Source organism: Oncorhynchus mykiss, chromosome 14 (genome assembly GCF_013265735.2).
Source record: "Oncorhynchus mykiss isolate Arlee chromosome 14, USDA_OmykA_1.1, whole genome shotgun sequence".
Classification (NCBI taxonomy): domain Eukaryota; kingdom Metazoa; phylum Chordata; class Actinopteri; order Salmoniformes; family Salmonidae; genus Oncorhynchus; species Oncorhynchus mykiss.
The window spans coordinates 22340089-22356731 of record NC_048578.1 but is presented as its reverse complement, the minus strand read 5'-3'; the positions used below and the strand labels follow the sequence as shown (position 1 = coordinate 22356731).

Below are 16643 nucleotides of genomic sequence, written 5' to 3'. Positions count from 1 at the left end.
GCGTCTCCATCCTGAGCGGTATGACGGCTGCGTGGTCTCATGGTGTTTATACTTGAGTACTATTGTTTGTACAGATGAACTTGATACCTTCAGGCGTTTGGAAATTGCTCCCAAGGATGAACCAGACTTGTGGTTGAAAAACGAGATTTAATGACTCCAATCTAAGTGTATGTAAACTTCCGACTTCAACTGTATGTCTGTCTATAGGGGTCGTAAAGGTTTATGGTTTGTGCTGCTCATTCATCCAAATGTTATCAGCGCACACAGTGACCAACACTAGTGTTGACGTGAGCCTGGGTTGATTGTAATAGGGTATGAGGGTGTTAATCATTGACTAATCACTTCTCTCTCTCTGTCTGTCTGTCTCTGTCTGTGTCTGTCTCTCTCGCACTCTCTCTCTTCTCCAGCTGACCGGTCTGTTTCAGTTTACCGTGAGATTGCTGTCAGAGACTGAGGCTCGCTTCACGTCAGTGGAGAGGATCAATCATTATATAAAGGTAGGTAGGCCTAATGACACCAGGGATGCTGCCAACAGTCGGGAAGGGTTGCTGATCGGCTGAACCATGTGTGGCCGAATCGAAAGTACACACATGGTGTGACACAAACAAACACAGGCTTATATACTTAACGCAGCAGGACACAGGCACAGATGAAGCAACACACACACATACAGGCACAGCATACTCACATGCAGACACACACTCTAAATCCACATTCCTGCGCGGGGTGCACCCACGCACTTACACAGGTCCATATCCCAATAACACAAGCTGTTGGATAAGGTTAACATACTCACACATACACAATCATGATACACACCCATGCACCCACGCACTTACACATAACCCAATCCCAATAACACAAAGCTGTTGGTCATGGTAGGCTCCAGACAGACACAGTGTACATCCCAAATGTAACCCTATTCCCTATGTAGTGCACAACTTTTGATCAGGGGCCCATAGGGTTTGGTTAAAAGTAGTCCACAGTATAGGGAGTCGTGTGCCGTTTGGGACACACCCCGTCTCTGAGAGGCCCAGCAGGAAGCAGATGGAACCCAGTGTGTGGCCCGTCACACATCACAGCACATGACAGGACCTGTTTCACACAACACCCATCAAAACATAAACACCCCCATATCAGAGGAACAACTTTTTTTCTCTCAAAGTGCCAACAAGCTTTTAGAGATCTATAAATTACAGTTATATTGAGAGGTAGAGGTCTTTACTTCATGGGATTGGAGATACAGAGATTAGCACTCCATATTGGATCTATTTTTTCTGTCTCAGACCTTAGAAGGTGAGGCGCCGCGGCAGATCACTGGACCCTCCTCTCCTGCCCCCTGCTGGCCAGATAAGGGACGGATCTCCTTCCAGGATGTGGAGATGTGTTACCGGGACGACCTGCCGCTGGTGCTCAAGAAACTTTCCTTTAACATCCTGCCAGAGGAGACCATCGGCATTGTGGGTCGCACTGGCTCAGGTACTTCCCTCCTTATTTCCATGTATCGTTTTACATCGTTAATGTTTCATTTTATTATCTTTGTTTCCGCTGGTGTTTACCTGGTATTTACTAAGAAATCATGTAACAATGGGTTGAATTGATGGTAATGGTGTTTGTTTTCTAATGATTCTTAGTCAAAAAGATTCTCATAAAATAAAAGTAATCATTAACCAGTGAACTGTAATCTTCACATGTAGATGTGGTTATCATCTATCCGAACTAATCGTAGTTCACTCACAACCCCCCGTTTCTATCTATCTAGGGAAGTCCTCGCTGGGCGTAGCTCTCTTCAGACTGGTGGAGCTGACTGGGGGCTCCATCACCATCGACGACATCAACATTGCACAGATCGGATTGGAAGACCTGAGAAGCAAGCTGTCAGTCATTCCCCAGGAGCCCGTTCTCTTCATTGGCACTATCAGGTATGTATTAATGATTTACCTAAGATTCCCCTAGGTACAGATGTAAGATCAGCTTCCCCTCCCCAATCCTAACCTTTAAGGGATCCTTTGGATATTGGGTAATTTCCCAGAGTCAGACAAACTCATGGATACCATTTTATGTCTCGATGAGTGCATTTTGAAGGAAGTTGAAGGTAGCATATCGTTAGCTTAGCACAATTTCTGGAGGTCTATGGGTATCTACTAGCCAGCTCCTCTCAAAAGCAGGGAAATAGACCTAACTACTACAAAGCTATGTGGTTGGTCATTTATAGTCTAACAAAGGTATACATAAAATATAGATTACTATGACTTCCTAATTTACGGACTGGGGGGGCTTGATATCTATGTCAAAGAAAGCAACGCACACAGAGACTGTAACAAACCCTGAGGAATTTTCTGCGCTTATCAATCCTGGAGTTATGGAGACATTCTTCCATATCCCAAAATGAAACTGTAAGAAACAGCCCCTACCTGCTGGACCGAATGGACAGCTGTCTATCGAGTAAGTGACATTATTCTTGCTTGTCCCACCACACAGTAACAAAATATAAAGAAGATAATCTATCGGTAACTTTTGTTTCATAATTGCACTCTGATCAAATCAAATAGTTTATTATTAGATTATTTGTATCTAACGACTCGTGAATAATAACTTATTTGTTCTTAGTCAATACAGGCTGGTTGCATATCGACTGGTGTTTGAGTGGGCACTGAAGGGAGAGAGACTGGGACGAGGGAACAGAAGAGTTTTGCATTCAGCTTCACAGCCAGACATTGCCTAACCAATTCTGTCAAATCATTGAAATAAATGCCCTTAGGAACAAAATAGGTGGTACTGGTTCTATCTACTAGAAGTGATTCATTACAGTATGCTACAACATCTTATTTTTATTATGAAATATAGCAGTCAGATCTATGTGTCAGTAACATTTGAATACTTAAGGTAAATTGGTAGAAGCAACAAAACAGCGTATACCTATGTAATGACATGACAATTGATGAAGAGGCAAAGACCATTATGTATTTTACAACACAGTATAGACATTCAAACAATGCACATCAATTAAAGGTCAAATATACAATAAAATAGACAGTACAAAGTAAGTATGGGGGTGCTGTTATGTAGTAGTCTACAGTGAATGATATGGGGGTGCTGTTATGTCCAGTGGTAGTCTACAGTGAATGGTATGGGGGTGCTGTTATGTCCAGTGGTAGTCTACAGTGAATGGTATGGGGGTGCTGTTATGTCCAGTGGGAGTCTACAGTGAATGATATGGGGGTGCTGTTATGTCCAGTGGTAGTCTACAGTGAATGGTATGGGGGTGCTGTTATGTCCAGTGGGAGTCTACAGTGAATGATATGGGGGTGCTGTTATGTCCAGTGGTAGTCTACAGTGAATGGTATGGGGGTGCTGTTATGTCCAGTGGTAGTCTACAGTGAATGATATGGGGGTGCTGTTATGTCCAGTGGTAGTCTACAGTGAATGGTATGGGGGTGCTGTTATGTCCAGTGGTAGTCTACAGTGAATGGAATGGGGGTGCTGTTATGTCCAGTGGTTGTCTACAGTGAATGGTATGAGGGTGCTGTTATGTCCAGTGGTAGTCTACAGTGAAGGGTATGGGGATGCTGTTATGTCCAGTGGTAGTCTACAGTGAATGGAATGGGGGTGCTGTTATGTCCAGTGGTAGTCTACAGTGAAGGGTATGGGGATGCTGTTATGTCCAGTGGTAGTCTACAGTGAAGGGTATGGGGATGCTGTTATGTCCAGTGGTAGTCTACAGTGAAGGATATGGGGGTGCTGTTATGTCCAGTGGTAGTCTACAGTGAATGGTATGGGGATGCTGTTATGTAGTAGTCTACAGTGAATGGTATGGGGGTGCTGTTATGTCCAGTGGTTGTCTACAGTGAATGGTATGGGGATGCTGTTATGTAGTAGTCTACAGTGAATGGTATGGGGATGCTGTTATGTAGTAGTCTACAGTGAATGGTATGGGGATGCTGTTATGTAGTAGTCTACAGTGAATGGTATGGGGATGCTGTTATGTAGTAGTCTACAGTGAATGGTATGGGGATGCTGTTATGTCCAGTGGTAGTCTACAGTGAATGGAATGGGGGTGCTGTTATGTCCAGTGGTAGTCTACAGTGAAGGGTATGGGGATGCTGTTATGTCCAGTGGTAGTCTACAGTGAAGGGTATGGGGGTGCTGTTATGTCCAGTGGTAGTCTACAGTGAAGGGTATGGGGATGCTGTTATGTAGTAGTCTACAGTGAATGGTATGGGGGTGCTGTTATGTCCAGTGGTTGTCTACAGTGAATGGTATGGGGATGCTGTTATGTAGTAGTCTACAGTGAATGGTATGGGGATGCTGTTATGTAGTAGTCTACAGTGAATGGTATGGGGATGCTGTTATGTAGTAGTCTACAGTGAATGGTATGGGGGTGCTGTTATGTCCAGTGGTTGTCTACAGTGAATGGTATGGGGATGCTGTTATGTAGTAGTCTACAGTGAATGGTATGGGGGTGCTGTTATGTCCAGTGGTAGTCTACAGTGAATGGTATGGGGGTGCTGTTATGTAGTAGTCTACAGTGAATGGTATGGGGATGCTGTTATGTAGTAGTCTACAGTGAATGGTATGGGGATGCTGTTATGTAGTAGTCTACAGTGAATGGTATGGGGGTGCTGTTATGTAGTAGTCTACAGTGAATGGTATGGGGATGCTGTTATGTAGTAGTCTACAGTGAATGGTATGGGGATGCTGATATGTAGTAGTCTACAGTGAATGGTATGGGGATGCTGTTATGTAGTAGTCTACAGTGAATGGTATGGGGGTGCTGTTATGTCCAGTGGTTGTCTACAGTGAATGGTATGGGGATGCTGTTATGTAGTAGTCTACAGTGAATGGTATGGGGATGCTGTTATGTAGTAGTCTACAGTGAATGGTATGGGGATGCTGTTATGTCCAGTGGTAGTCTACAGTGAATCATTTTATTATGCTACAGATGCAGTGTGATAATGACCAGAGTGTTTGTATTTTGTAGTAGTTTGTATTAATGTAGGTAGTTGTTCAAGGACGACCATTTCCATAGATACCAGATGAGTTGGGGGTGTCAGAATAGTCCCCAAGTGTCCTTGAATCTTGACGTGTGTCCCGCAATGATCTTGACTTGAGTGACTGTCTTTGTCTATCAGTATATCACTGTTTTGTTACTTGTCATGTTTTTGTGTGGACCCCAAGAAGAATAGCTGCTGCTTTAGCAAAAGCTAATGTGGATCATCATAAACCAATAATGACATCCTCCTTGCTAGGTTTTGGGATGGGGCTATGTTGGTTTTGGGATGGGGCTATGTTGGATTTGGGATGGGGCTATGTTGGATTTGGGATGGGGCTATTTGGGATTTGGACTCCGAGTATTTGTCCATGCGTCTCTTCAGGACGCGCTCCATCAGGTCATTCCAGAATCTTTGTGTGGTAGGCTGACATATTGGCCGGGCAATCCACTATTGTGATTGTTTTGGGTGGACAAGTTGAATCTTGGAGTGTCTGAAATGAGAAAAGAGGAGCTGATAAACCAGTGAATACAATGTAAACACAAGGATGTTTCCATACATACAGAAAGAACATGTGTGACACTTCTGGATGCAGTTGATCAGATTAGTGTAGTGGATATAGTCAGCTTCCCACACTACAGAAAGGGTGCCTCTGAGCACACTTGAAAGGGAGCGCCATTCAAAGAAACACTCCACTTTACCCAAGTCAGCAAAACTATCCTGGAGGGGCAGTTAGGCTACCTGTCCATTTGTTAGAATAGATGTGTCTGGACACGTCAATGATTGCATTACCATCCTAATATGACAAAACAAGTGCTGAAGTGTAAACATTGATTGCATATTTTGAGTACTTGCCAGCAAAAATTGAGGCTTGTCCTCTATTCTGGTTCTGAATGTGATGTTACTCCAGCAAACATGGAGTCCGTTCCTTGTGGACTGTCCACAGCAGGCATGTCTTCTATCTAAACCAGAGTGAGCAATAAAGGGAACAGGAAGGGAACAGGAAATGGGGGAAATCATTTGAAATATACAAAGGATATACAATATACAAATATACACTTAAAGAAGGCCATAATAGATGTTCTGATTTAGTGGCATGATGTCATGCATTATATAGCTAACACTATAAAGTCAAGTCAATCTATTTGTTTCTCAAGCATGTGTAAAATGTATAATTAGTTGGAAAGTACTTGAATCAAGTTGAATAAAGACTAAAATAATGGCACCACTCAATGTTGAATAATGAAAAAAGGAGAGCACATAATTTTGTTGTACTCTGGTTTTCTTTGGCTTTGAGCGGAGGGCATCACAGATGTAATGGACAGCCCATCCACAAGAAAAGTGACAGGCCTATCACATTTTATCATGAGAGCAGCTAGCTACTATTCAATCAATCAGATAATGTAAGATCGCATCACACTTACCCCCATTCCACTTTGTCCTGATGTGCGTAGAATGGCCACTGATTGGACCGCTGTATCCTTCAGGAAATGTCTCATCTTATGGCTTGTCAGTTCCATCCTCTCATAATAGTCCCCTAGTTATAAAAAAATCAGAGCAAACCATTAACTTTCGGAGATCCTTGGTCGGAGTGTTGTTATCTAGCTTGCTAACGTTATATTCATGGCAACTCAATTAAACAAGGTTTATAAAAAATAGACCCTTACAAACAAATACAATAACATGTTTCAGTTCAATACAATACGCTAAAAAAACAAGATATAGATTTATCAGTGTCTGTTGATGCTGAAAAGGCTTTCAACCGTCTTGAATGACCTTTTTCTGTTCAAAACTTTGGAAGCCTTCAACTTTCCAAAAGTATTGGAACGGTGACCATGTTGTTGTTGTTTTGGCTCTGTACTCCAGCACTTTGGATTTGAAATGATACACGGTCAGCTTTAATTTGAGTGTATTTTAGTTTTTAGAAATTACAGCACTTTTTTTGTCCCCCCCATTTTAGGGGACCAAAAGTATTGGGACAAATTCACTCATCTGTATTAAAGTAATCAATAGTTTACTGTTTGGTCCCATATTCCTTTAAATTTGTTGGTTCCATTTGCTGTTTTGTTTTGGTTGTGTTTCAGATTATTTTGTGCCCAATAGAAATGAATGGTAAATAACCTGTTGTGTCATATTGGAGTCACTTTTATTGTAAATAAGAATAGGATATGTTTCTTAACACTTTTACATTAATGTGGATGCTACCATGATTACGGATAGTCCAGAATGAATCGTGAATAATGATGACTGAGAAAGTTAGACACACAAATATCATACCCCCAAGACATGCTAACCTCTCACCATTACAATAACATGGGAGGTTAGCATTTTTTTATGCCTTTAACATTGTTGACACTGCTGGAAGTTGAGTGACAAACTTTACAGTCACGGCTGCGAGGTAAAAATATTTGCTCTGGACAAGCATTGGCAGTCTGATGTATTCTTTTTCTTTTGTGAGGTTTATCTTCTCACACTTCGGTTACTTGATATGTATCTAGCAACCTCGTTCAAACTGCCGCTGTCTCAGCTGGCCTGCTGTGTTTACACTTGTACACAGCCAATGCTTGTGCCCACCGTTGATGAATGAAATGCGTAGTCCGGAGAAAATAGTTCCAGAAATAACTATAATAAAAACATAATTTCATATATACTTGTAATGAATACTTAGAGTACAAAGTACTAACCACCCAGCCTTTGAATAGTTAGGTTAATTTCCATGCTTTTGAGAGGAGCTGAGTAGTAGATACTTATAGACTTCCAGCAATTGCGCTAAGCTAACAATATGCTACCGTCAACTTCCTTCAAACTACACACAGAGACTTACAAATGGTATCCATGACATGAGTTTGTCTGACTCTGGAATTTCGGGAAATACTACTTACCCAAAGTATCCCTTTAACCATTAGTGGGGTTCTGTCAAACTGACCCCACGGGCAACTTCACCAGACTCTTGTTGTACTGTTATCTAGGCTTGTTTACAATTATGGAGATTGATTCTTTATTCTTATTTTTCCTTATCAAATAGGTCCAATCTGGACCCATGGAATCAATACTCAGATCCCCAGATCTGGGATGCACTTGAGAGGTCCCATATAAAGGAGATTGTAAGTAGGGATAGATGGTAAATGTTAACATAAATAGAGTAAGCAATGCATTGCTATGTCAGTTTAACCCCAAATATATTGATAATGTCTTTCTGTATACAAACGTCAAGTAGTCCTTATGTGTTGACATCATACTATGTATTCATTGCCCTGTACACCTTCTGATAGTGTTACTAGCGCTGACAGTAATTGATAACAAATCCCTAGACCTGTGTAAGATTAAAGTTCCCCACTAGAGATTTTTTAACAGTTGAAAACGATATGTGGCTTGTGTTTTGACTCCATTTCGTCTCTCATCATGTTCAGATCAGCCAACTGCCCCACTCCCTCCAGTCCGAGGTGACAGAGAACGGAGAGAATTTCTCAGTGGGAGAGAGACAACTACTGTGTGTGGCAAGAGCACTGCTGAGACACAGCAAGGTAAACACACACAGACACATCACACATGCACGTGCGCACACACACACACACACTCTAGCGTTGCATCACGTCTCTTTCTCTCCATAGCACACACACACACAGGACAATAGACAAGGGCAGTTAGATTGATTTTCTCTTTTCTGTTACCACAGAGGAAAGCTTTTGTGCCTCACATCCTAATATTGAGGTAGTCACATAAGGTGGGCAGAAGGCAGCAGCTTCTCCAAGGCGTAACATTGCCACCACATGGCTTGTGTTGTAATCTCACTCTGATTCTATACAATGCAGTTGGAAATTCAATCAACTGAAGATGACGACAAAAGACGTTAAAGGACTAGTCCTACATAGTTATAGCACTCCTTAAGATTGTAATATACACATCCATATTCAATGTTGTTTCTATATTGTTACTTCCTTATTCTACCAACCTTTGTGATTGAACCTCTGCAAAGTTTGCTTAAATGTGACGTGTTTGGTTGCCAGATCTTGCTGTTGGATGAGGCGACTGCAGCCATCGACACAGAGACAGACCGGCTGATTCAGGAGACCATCCGCGAGTCATTCAGCAGCTGCACCACGTTGATCATCGCCCATCGCCTCAACACTGTGATGAGCTGTAACAGGGTCATGGTGTTGGACCAGGGACAGGTGGGTCTTCTGCACCATAGACTAATAGAATGCGTCTTAATGTCACCCTATTCCCTATGTAGTGCACTGCTTTTGACCAGGGCCTTTTGGGAATAGGGTGCCATTTGAGACGCTGCCATATCATTCTATTTCTTCTATGTTCTGCAGCTCTTAGCTCTGTGTTTATTTGAGGGGACTTGTAACCATTTGTATCTATTGAATCATACCAGTGGCTAATGAAACATATTTGACGTCTTCTAATTCTGGGTTTGTAGTATAGTGTAAAAATATACACAGTTCCTTCAGAAAGTATTCACACCTCTTGACTTTTTCCACATTTTGTTATGTTACAGCCTGAATTTAAAATGGATTACATTTAGATTTTTTTTCCCACTGGCCTACACACAATACCCCATAATATCAAAGTGGAATTAATTAAAAATGAAAAGCTGAAATGTCTTAAGTCAATAAGTATTCAACTCCTTTGTTATGGCAAGCCTAAATAAGTTCAGGAGTAGAAATGTCCTTAGAAGTTGCATAATAAGTTGCAAAAGCTCACGCTGTGTGCAATAATAGTGGTTAACTACATACAATCTGTAAGGTCCCTCAGTTGGGAAGTGAATTTCAAAGACAGATTCAGCCACAAAGACCAGGAAGGTTTTTCAATGCCTCACAAAGAAGGGCATCTATTGGTAGATGGGTTAAAATACAAAAAGCAGACATTGAATATCCCTTTCAGCATGGTGGAGTTATTAATTACGCTTTGGATGGTGTATCAATACACCCAGTCACTACAAAGATACAGGCGTCCTTCTTAATTCAGTTGCCGGAGAAGAAGGAAACCGCTCAGGGATTTCACCATGAGGCAAATAGTCACTTTAAAACAGTTAGATGGCTGTGATATGAGAGAACTGGATGGATCAACAACATTGTAGTTATTCCACAATACTAACATAATTGACAGAGTGAAAAGAAGGAAGCCTTTACGGAATAAAAATATTCTAAAACATGCATCCTGTTTGCAACAAGGCACTAAAGTAATACTGCAGAACCATGTGGCAAAGAAATTAACTTTTTGTCCTTAATACAAAGTGTTATGTTTGGGGCAAATCACATACAACACATTACTGAGTACCATTCTTCATATTTTCAATTATTATGGTGGCTGGATCATGTTATGGGTATTCTTGTAATCGTTAAGGACTGGGGAGTTTCAGGATAAAAAAGAAATGGAATGGAGCTAAGCGTAGGCAAAATCCTAGAGGAAAACCTGGTTCAGTGTTTCATCAGACTAGAGGTCGACCGATTATGATTTTTCAACGCCGATACCGATTATTGGAGGACCATAAACGCCAATACCGATTAATCGGCAGATTTTTTTTATTTTGTATTTATTTATTTATTTAATAATGACAATTACAACAATACTGAATGAACACTTATTTTAACTTAATATAATACATCAATAAAAGCAATTTAGCCTCAAGTAAATAATGAAACATGTTCAATTTGGTTTAAATAATGCAAAAACAAAGTGTTGGAGAAGAAAGTAAAAGTGCAATATGTTCCATGTAAAATATGTGCCATGTAAGAAAGCTAACGTTTCAGTTCCTTGCTCAGAACATGAGAACATATGAAAGCTGGTGGTTCCTTTTAACATGAGTCTTCAATATTCCCAGGTAAGAAGTTTTAGGTTGTAGTTATTATAGGAATTATAGGACTATTTCTCTCCATACCATTTGTATTTCATTAACCTTTGATTATTGGATGTTCTTATAGGCACGTTAGTATTGCCAGTGTAACAGTATAACTTCCGTCCCTCTCCTCGCTCCTCCCTGGGCTCAAACCAGGAACACATCGACAATTAGCGCGCGCTAACTAGCTAGCCATTTCACTTCGGTTACACGAGCCTCATCTCGGGAGTTGATAGGCTTGAAGTCATAAACAGCGCAATGCTTGACGCACAACGAGGAGCTGCTGGCAAAACGCAATAAAGTGCTGTTTGAATGAATGTTTACACGTCTGCTTCTGCCTACCACCGCTCAGTCAGATACTTGTATGCTCCGTCAGATTATATGCAACGCAGGACACGCTAGATAATATCTAGTAATATCATCAACCATGTGTAGTTAACTAGTGATTATGATTGTTTTTTATAAGAAGTTTAATGCTAGCTAGCAACTTACCTTGGCTTGCTGCATTCGCGTAACTCCTTGTGGAGTGCAACGAGAGAGAGGCAGGTCGTTATTGCGTTGGACAAGTTAAGGTTGCAATATTGGATCCCCCGAACTGACAAGGTGAAAATCTGTCGTTCTGCCCTTGAACGAGGCAGTTAACCCACTGTTCCTAGGCAGTCATTGAAAATAAGAATGTGTTCTTAACTGACTTGCCTAGTTAAATAAAGATTAAATAAAGGTGTAAAAAAAAAAAAAAAACAGCAAATCGGCGCCCAAAAATACCGATTTCCGATTGTTATGAAAACTTGAAATCGGCCCTAATTAATCGGCCATTCCGATTAATCGGTTGACCGCTACACCAGACAGAATTAACCTTTCAGCAGTACAATAATCTAAAACACAGGGCTACACTAGCAGTACAATAATCTAAAACTCAGGGCTACACTGGAGTTGTTTACCAAGAGGACAGTGAATGTTCGTGAGTCACCAAGTTACAATTTTGACTTAAATCATGGCAAGACCTGAAAAAATGGTTGCCTAGGAATGATCAACAACTAATTTGACAGAGATTGAAGAGTTTTGAAAAGAATAATGGGCTAATGTTGCACAATCCAGGTGTGGATTGCTCTTAAAGCTGAAATTGCTGCCAAGGGTGCTTGTACAAAGTATTGACTCATGGGTGTGTGAAGACTTATGTCAATTAGATATTTCTGTATTTTATTTTCAAAAAATTACCAAACATTTCTAAAAACATGGTTTCACTTTGTCATTATGGGGTATTGTGTGTAGCTGAGTGAGAAAATTATCAATTTGAATTCCGTCTGTAAAACAGCAAAACGTGGAATAAGACAAGGAGTATGAATACTTCCTGAAGGCATGTATTTAACCCCTTTACACTTGTGGGAATTGGCCTATATGGATAGGATTAAATGTAAATGTTTCTTACAGAAGAAATATGGAAAACATATGCATGACCATGGTAACAATTAAACAGGAATAGTTAGGAGATTGTGGGGAAATTATTGGACTAAAGGTGAGGACACAACAGTTCACCTGACACAATAATGAACCCAAACATTACACTGTTGCTTTTATGTGCATTTTACATTTACTGTACTTTTCATCTCATTTGACAATAACAAAATCTGAAAATACTCTGGATACATTGAGTAACATGATGAGAATATTCCTGGAAAATGTGGGACAGGTGCAACATAAGAGAAAAAAATGACATGGATTTGAGTGAGAGGTCTAACTGGTGTTTCACTTCTCCAAAGTGTGCCCAGTTCCTAAGTCATTTCAATGCAGAAGAGTATTCAACTATAAGGTGCTTTTTTGAGCTCTCCTAGCTGTGCTGTTGAGGAACTAGAGCAAGTACACTTGTAGTTGTTTTGTTTGGAACACAGCCCTGAAAACTCCTGCCTTTACACAATTACTGTTGTTTACGCAATCCAAAAGCGTCCATTTTAACCGCAATCTGGGACAGGTGGGCATAATTTGAAAGCTTGTTCTATTGCCAACATGGCTAGCTAAATTATAAAATACAATATTACACTGCTAGGCTTTCACAAGGCAATTCAGAGAAGCAGAACATAATTTTGGTGGGCTTGGAATGGAGTCTTAAGTGCATTGATGCGTGGTCCATGGCAAATGTTCATCACAATACAACAAACAGGCTCATTCTGTTCAAGACAACCCAGGGTATAACGCCATGTCATCTTGTAACTGTATATCAAACATAGTGATCATAAACACTGACTGTATATTACATGAGTTTTATGATATGGAAATGTGAAGTGCACATTTGGGCTCACGGGCGTTTGACATCAAAGTTATATTTTTCATTGTAATCCTCAGCGTCTCATATTTCAAAATGCATCGAGTCCTCTTAATTTACAGCTTTTCCTTCACTCAGACAATTTTATTTTTTGAAAATTGCCAAGTTCAGAACGGCTGTCAGTCAAAACCCATACAGCGCTGTGAAGAACAGAGCCTGAGCTCTGATGTCATGTATAGTATGTTACTGTACAGCCACTGTGTTCCAATTTACGCACTTATCAGTGTCCAAATCTGCAATTTTCAACCTGTATATTGGTACGAGTGTAAAGGGTTAACAGCATATACTAAACAAAATATTTGATATACTACTGTGTACCTAAGGAAACATTTCTCTAGTGGGTCGAAATACTTGTTGGTCAGAACTTGTTTATTTTCTTCATTTCAGATTTTGGAGTTCGACACCCCTGCTGCCCTGCTGGCAGATGGCAACTCGAGATTCCGTGCCATGATCGAGGCGTCTAACGGCAAGCTCAGTGACACAGAGCAGTGAACCGAGTCGAATGGGTACAAATTAGCGCTTATAAAACGAGGCAATACAGCAGAGGACATGACTTGCACAAACTTTGAAGATTACCATCCTGCCATGGAGCGAGTCAGATGTTATTTTAGGAGGCATTAACAGAGGTTCTTACCAACGCTGCTAAATCTAGTGATGTCTGTTGATTTCAAAAACCAATGATGACTTCATGAGTATGATGACAATGTTCCAAAAGACGCATCAAAGATGTGGATCTATTGATGGTTGGGAGTATCGTACCTGCTGACCTTTACTGCTGTGTGGAAAGAGATCATTTCTCAGAGGCAAAAGGAGAATGTGCAAATCAAGAGCAATGACTCTACAATGGCACTTTATATTCCATGATGAAACACTGAAGCGTCTGATAACACTGAATGTTGCTTCCTTTCACCCTCTCTCTACAGGGCTATCAGTGAGACTTGGAAGAGACCGTAAAATGATCTATGTATTTCACTGATATAATTCGAAAGGAACCTATCACTTGTATAAGCCTCAATGCTAGTTGGTGGAATGGATTTTATATTATGATATTTGCAATCAATACAGCCAGCACATTCATCAGTCAAATCACTGGGCAACAGACTTCCAAAGAATCACATTGATATACCAAAGTAGCCATTCCACATGAGCAAGGTCAGGAATATATTGACTGGTAATATGTCAAGTTATAATAAGGCAGATTATTATATGGTAATAATTTCAGTGAATCCTAACAGATGCGGTGTATATGTGCCTCTACAGTTATGTCATTCGTTGTGTAGTAATGTTGTAGCCTATGCTTTTTGGAATTGCATTATGTTCTGTTCTGGGTGAATCATATGCTGGTATGTGGGAACTGTATCTGCATAGTCTCTTGTATTGTTGCAGGGTATATGGCAGGAATGTTGTTTTTATCAACGCGTAATCATTCTGTTGTGTAGTAATAAAGCACAGTTATATTCATGAGTTTGAAGGACAGCAAAACAGAGTTATGGAACAAATAATGAAAGGTACTGATTATTTTGAGTATTTTTTTGTTTGTTCTAAACAACCACAGACAATGTCTGCAAATCTGTGTTTTTGGATGACGTTTTGGATTGTAAACATCTAGATGCCTTAAAAAAAAATGAATACACTGAGCAGACATTGTGTGCAATAAGCAATAGGTTGTTAGATAAACCGTAAAGATGGCCTTGTAAAAGACTTGAGATTGTAATTTTGCTATATTTTTTTATTCTTAAATGTTAAGATTTTTTTTGTCTTAGAAATGCTTTACCAATAAAAAATGTTTTCATACTTGAAATATTGTCCTTGCATTCATTGTTATCGCATATGGTGCCTTCCTGGCATGCATGGTGCTCTGATAACGAATTAGATCAATAGTCCATGGGCCAGAGGGACAAATTTCACATATTGGTCCACAATGGGGTGGCAAGGGTAATGTCTGTGAACTATATTTTGGTATGATAACCACTATCGGACATTGATAAATTGTGGTAATCACTGCATGAATGTTATGACCCCTATGCGGTTAATAAGGACAACTGGATTTATGAAATGTATTATAAAACAACAATCTTCTCAAAACAACTTGTGTTATTAACTTCATAATACAACATGAAAGAAGGCCATTTGAATCGTAGTGGCATCTCTATGGGCCCAACGTGGAGGGTGAAAGGTCATTTATGTATGAATGTTGGGGTATATATCGAGCCAGAGTACGAGTACGGTATAGGGAAGTGCTCCATTATGACATGGTACGTAGATAATCATCACCAAAAATCACACAAGGAGACCCATTGAGACATTTTTGCATTCGGAAAGTATTCAGACCCCTTTTTCCACATTTTGTTACATTACAGCCTTATTCTAAAATTGATAACTTTTTTTTAAATTAATCAATCTACACACACTACCCCATAATAACAAAGGGAAACCGGTTTAGACATTAATGCAAATGTATTAAAAATAACAAACTGCAATACCTTATTTACATAAGTATTCAGACCCTTTGCTATGAGACTCGAAATTGAGCTCCGGTGCATCCTGTTTCCATTGATTATCCTTTGTTTTTACAACTTGATTGGAGCACCTGTGGTAAATTCAATTGATTGGACATGATTTGGAAAGGCACACACCTGTCTACATAAGGTCCCGCAGTTGACATTGCATGCCAGAGAAAAAAACAAGCAATGAGGTCGAAGGAATTGTCTGTAGAGCTCTGAGACAGGATTGTGTCGAGGCACAGATCTTAAATGGAAGAAGTCTGGAACCACCAAGACTCTTCCTAGTGCTGGCCGTCCGGCCAAACTGAGCAATCGGGGGAGAAGGGCCTTGGTCAGGGAGGTGACCAAGAACCGATGGTCACTCTGACAGAGCTCCAGAGTTCCTTTGTGGAGATGTGAGAACCTTCCAGAAGGACAATCATCTCTGCAGCACCCCACCATTCAGGCCTTTATGGTAGAGTGGCCAGACGGAAACCACTCCTCAGTAAAAGGCACATGACATTCCGCTTGGAGTTCGCCAAAAGGCAACTAAAGGACTCTCAGACGACGAGAAACAAGGTTCTCTGGTCTGATGAAACCAAGATTGAACTCTTTGGCCTGAATGCCAAGTGTCACATCTCGAGGAAACCTGGCACCATCCCTACAGTGAAGCATGGTGGTGGCAGCGTCATGTTGCGGGGATGTTTTTCAGCTGCCGGGACTGGGAGACTAGTCAGGATCGAGGAAAAGATTAACAAAGCAAAGTACAGCGAGATCCTTGATGAAAACCTGCTCCAGAGCGCTCAGGACCTCAGACTGGGGTGAAGGGTCACCTTCCAACAGGACAATGACCCTAAGTACACAGCCAAGACAACGCAGGAGTAGCTTCGAGACAAGTCTCTGAATGTGAAAATAGCTGTGCAGCAACGCTCCCCATCCAACCTGACAGAGCTTGAGAGGATCTGCAGAGAAGAATGGGAGAAACTCCCCAAATACAGGTGTGC

General features: G+C 40.7%; 1 protein-coding gene and 1 long non-coding RNA gene across 3 annotated transcripts in view; one reads left to right on the top strand and one right to left on the bottom strand.

Moving 5' to 3' along the window:
• The window catches only part of wu:fb13g09 (multidrug resistance-associated protein 5), a 51976-nt gene extending 37019 nt beyond the window's left edge, over positions 1-14957 (top strand). For both annotated transcript variants that reach the window (XM_021561518.2, XM_036943149.1), the window contains exons 23-29: positions 408-497; positions 1287-1479; positions 1763-1922; positions 8017-8095; positions 8402-8515; positions 8999-9163; positions 13544-14957. In XM_021561518.2, coding sequence (XP_021417193.2) covers positions 408-497; positions 1287-1479; positions 1763-1922; positions 8017-8095; positions 8402-8515; positions 8999-9163; positions 13544-13648 — 906 coding nt within the window. In that variant the 3' untranslated portion in view covers positions 13649-14957. The remainder of the gene's footprint in view (positions 1-407; positions 498-1286; positions 1480-1762; positions 1923-8016; positions 8096-8401; positions 8516-8998; positions 9164-13543) is intronic.
• Positions 5850-11435, bottom strand: LOC110488995. The gene is made up of 3 exons (XR_002468507.2): positions 11329-11435; positions 6416-6528; positions 5850-5953 (listed from the first exon to the last, which is right to left on the bottom strand). It is a non-coding gene; the product is annotated as an uncharacterized LOC110488995 (long non-coding RNA).
• Positions 14958-16643: the final 1686 nt, after the last annotated feature.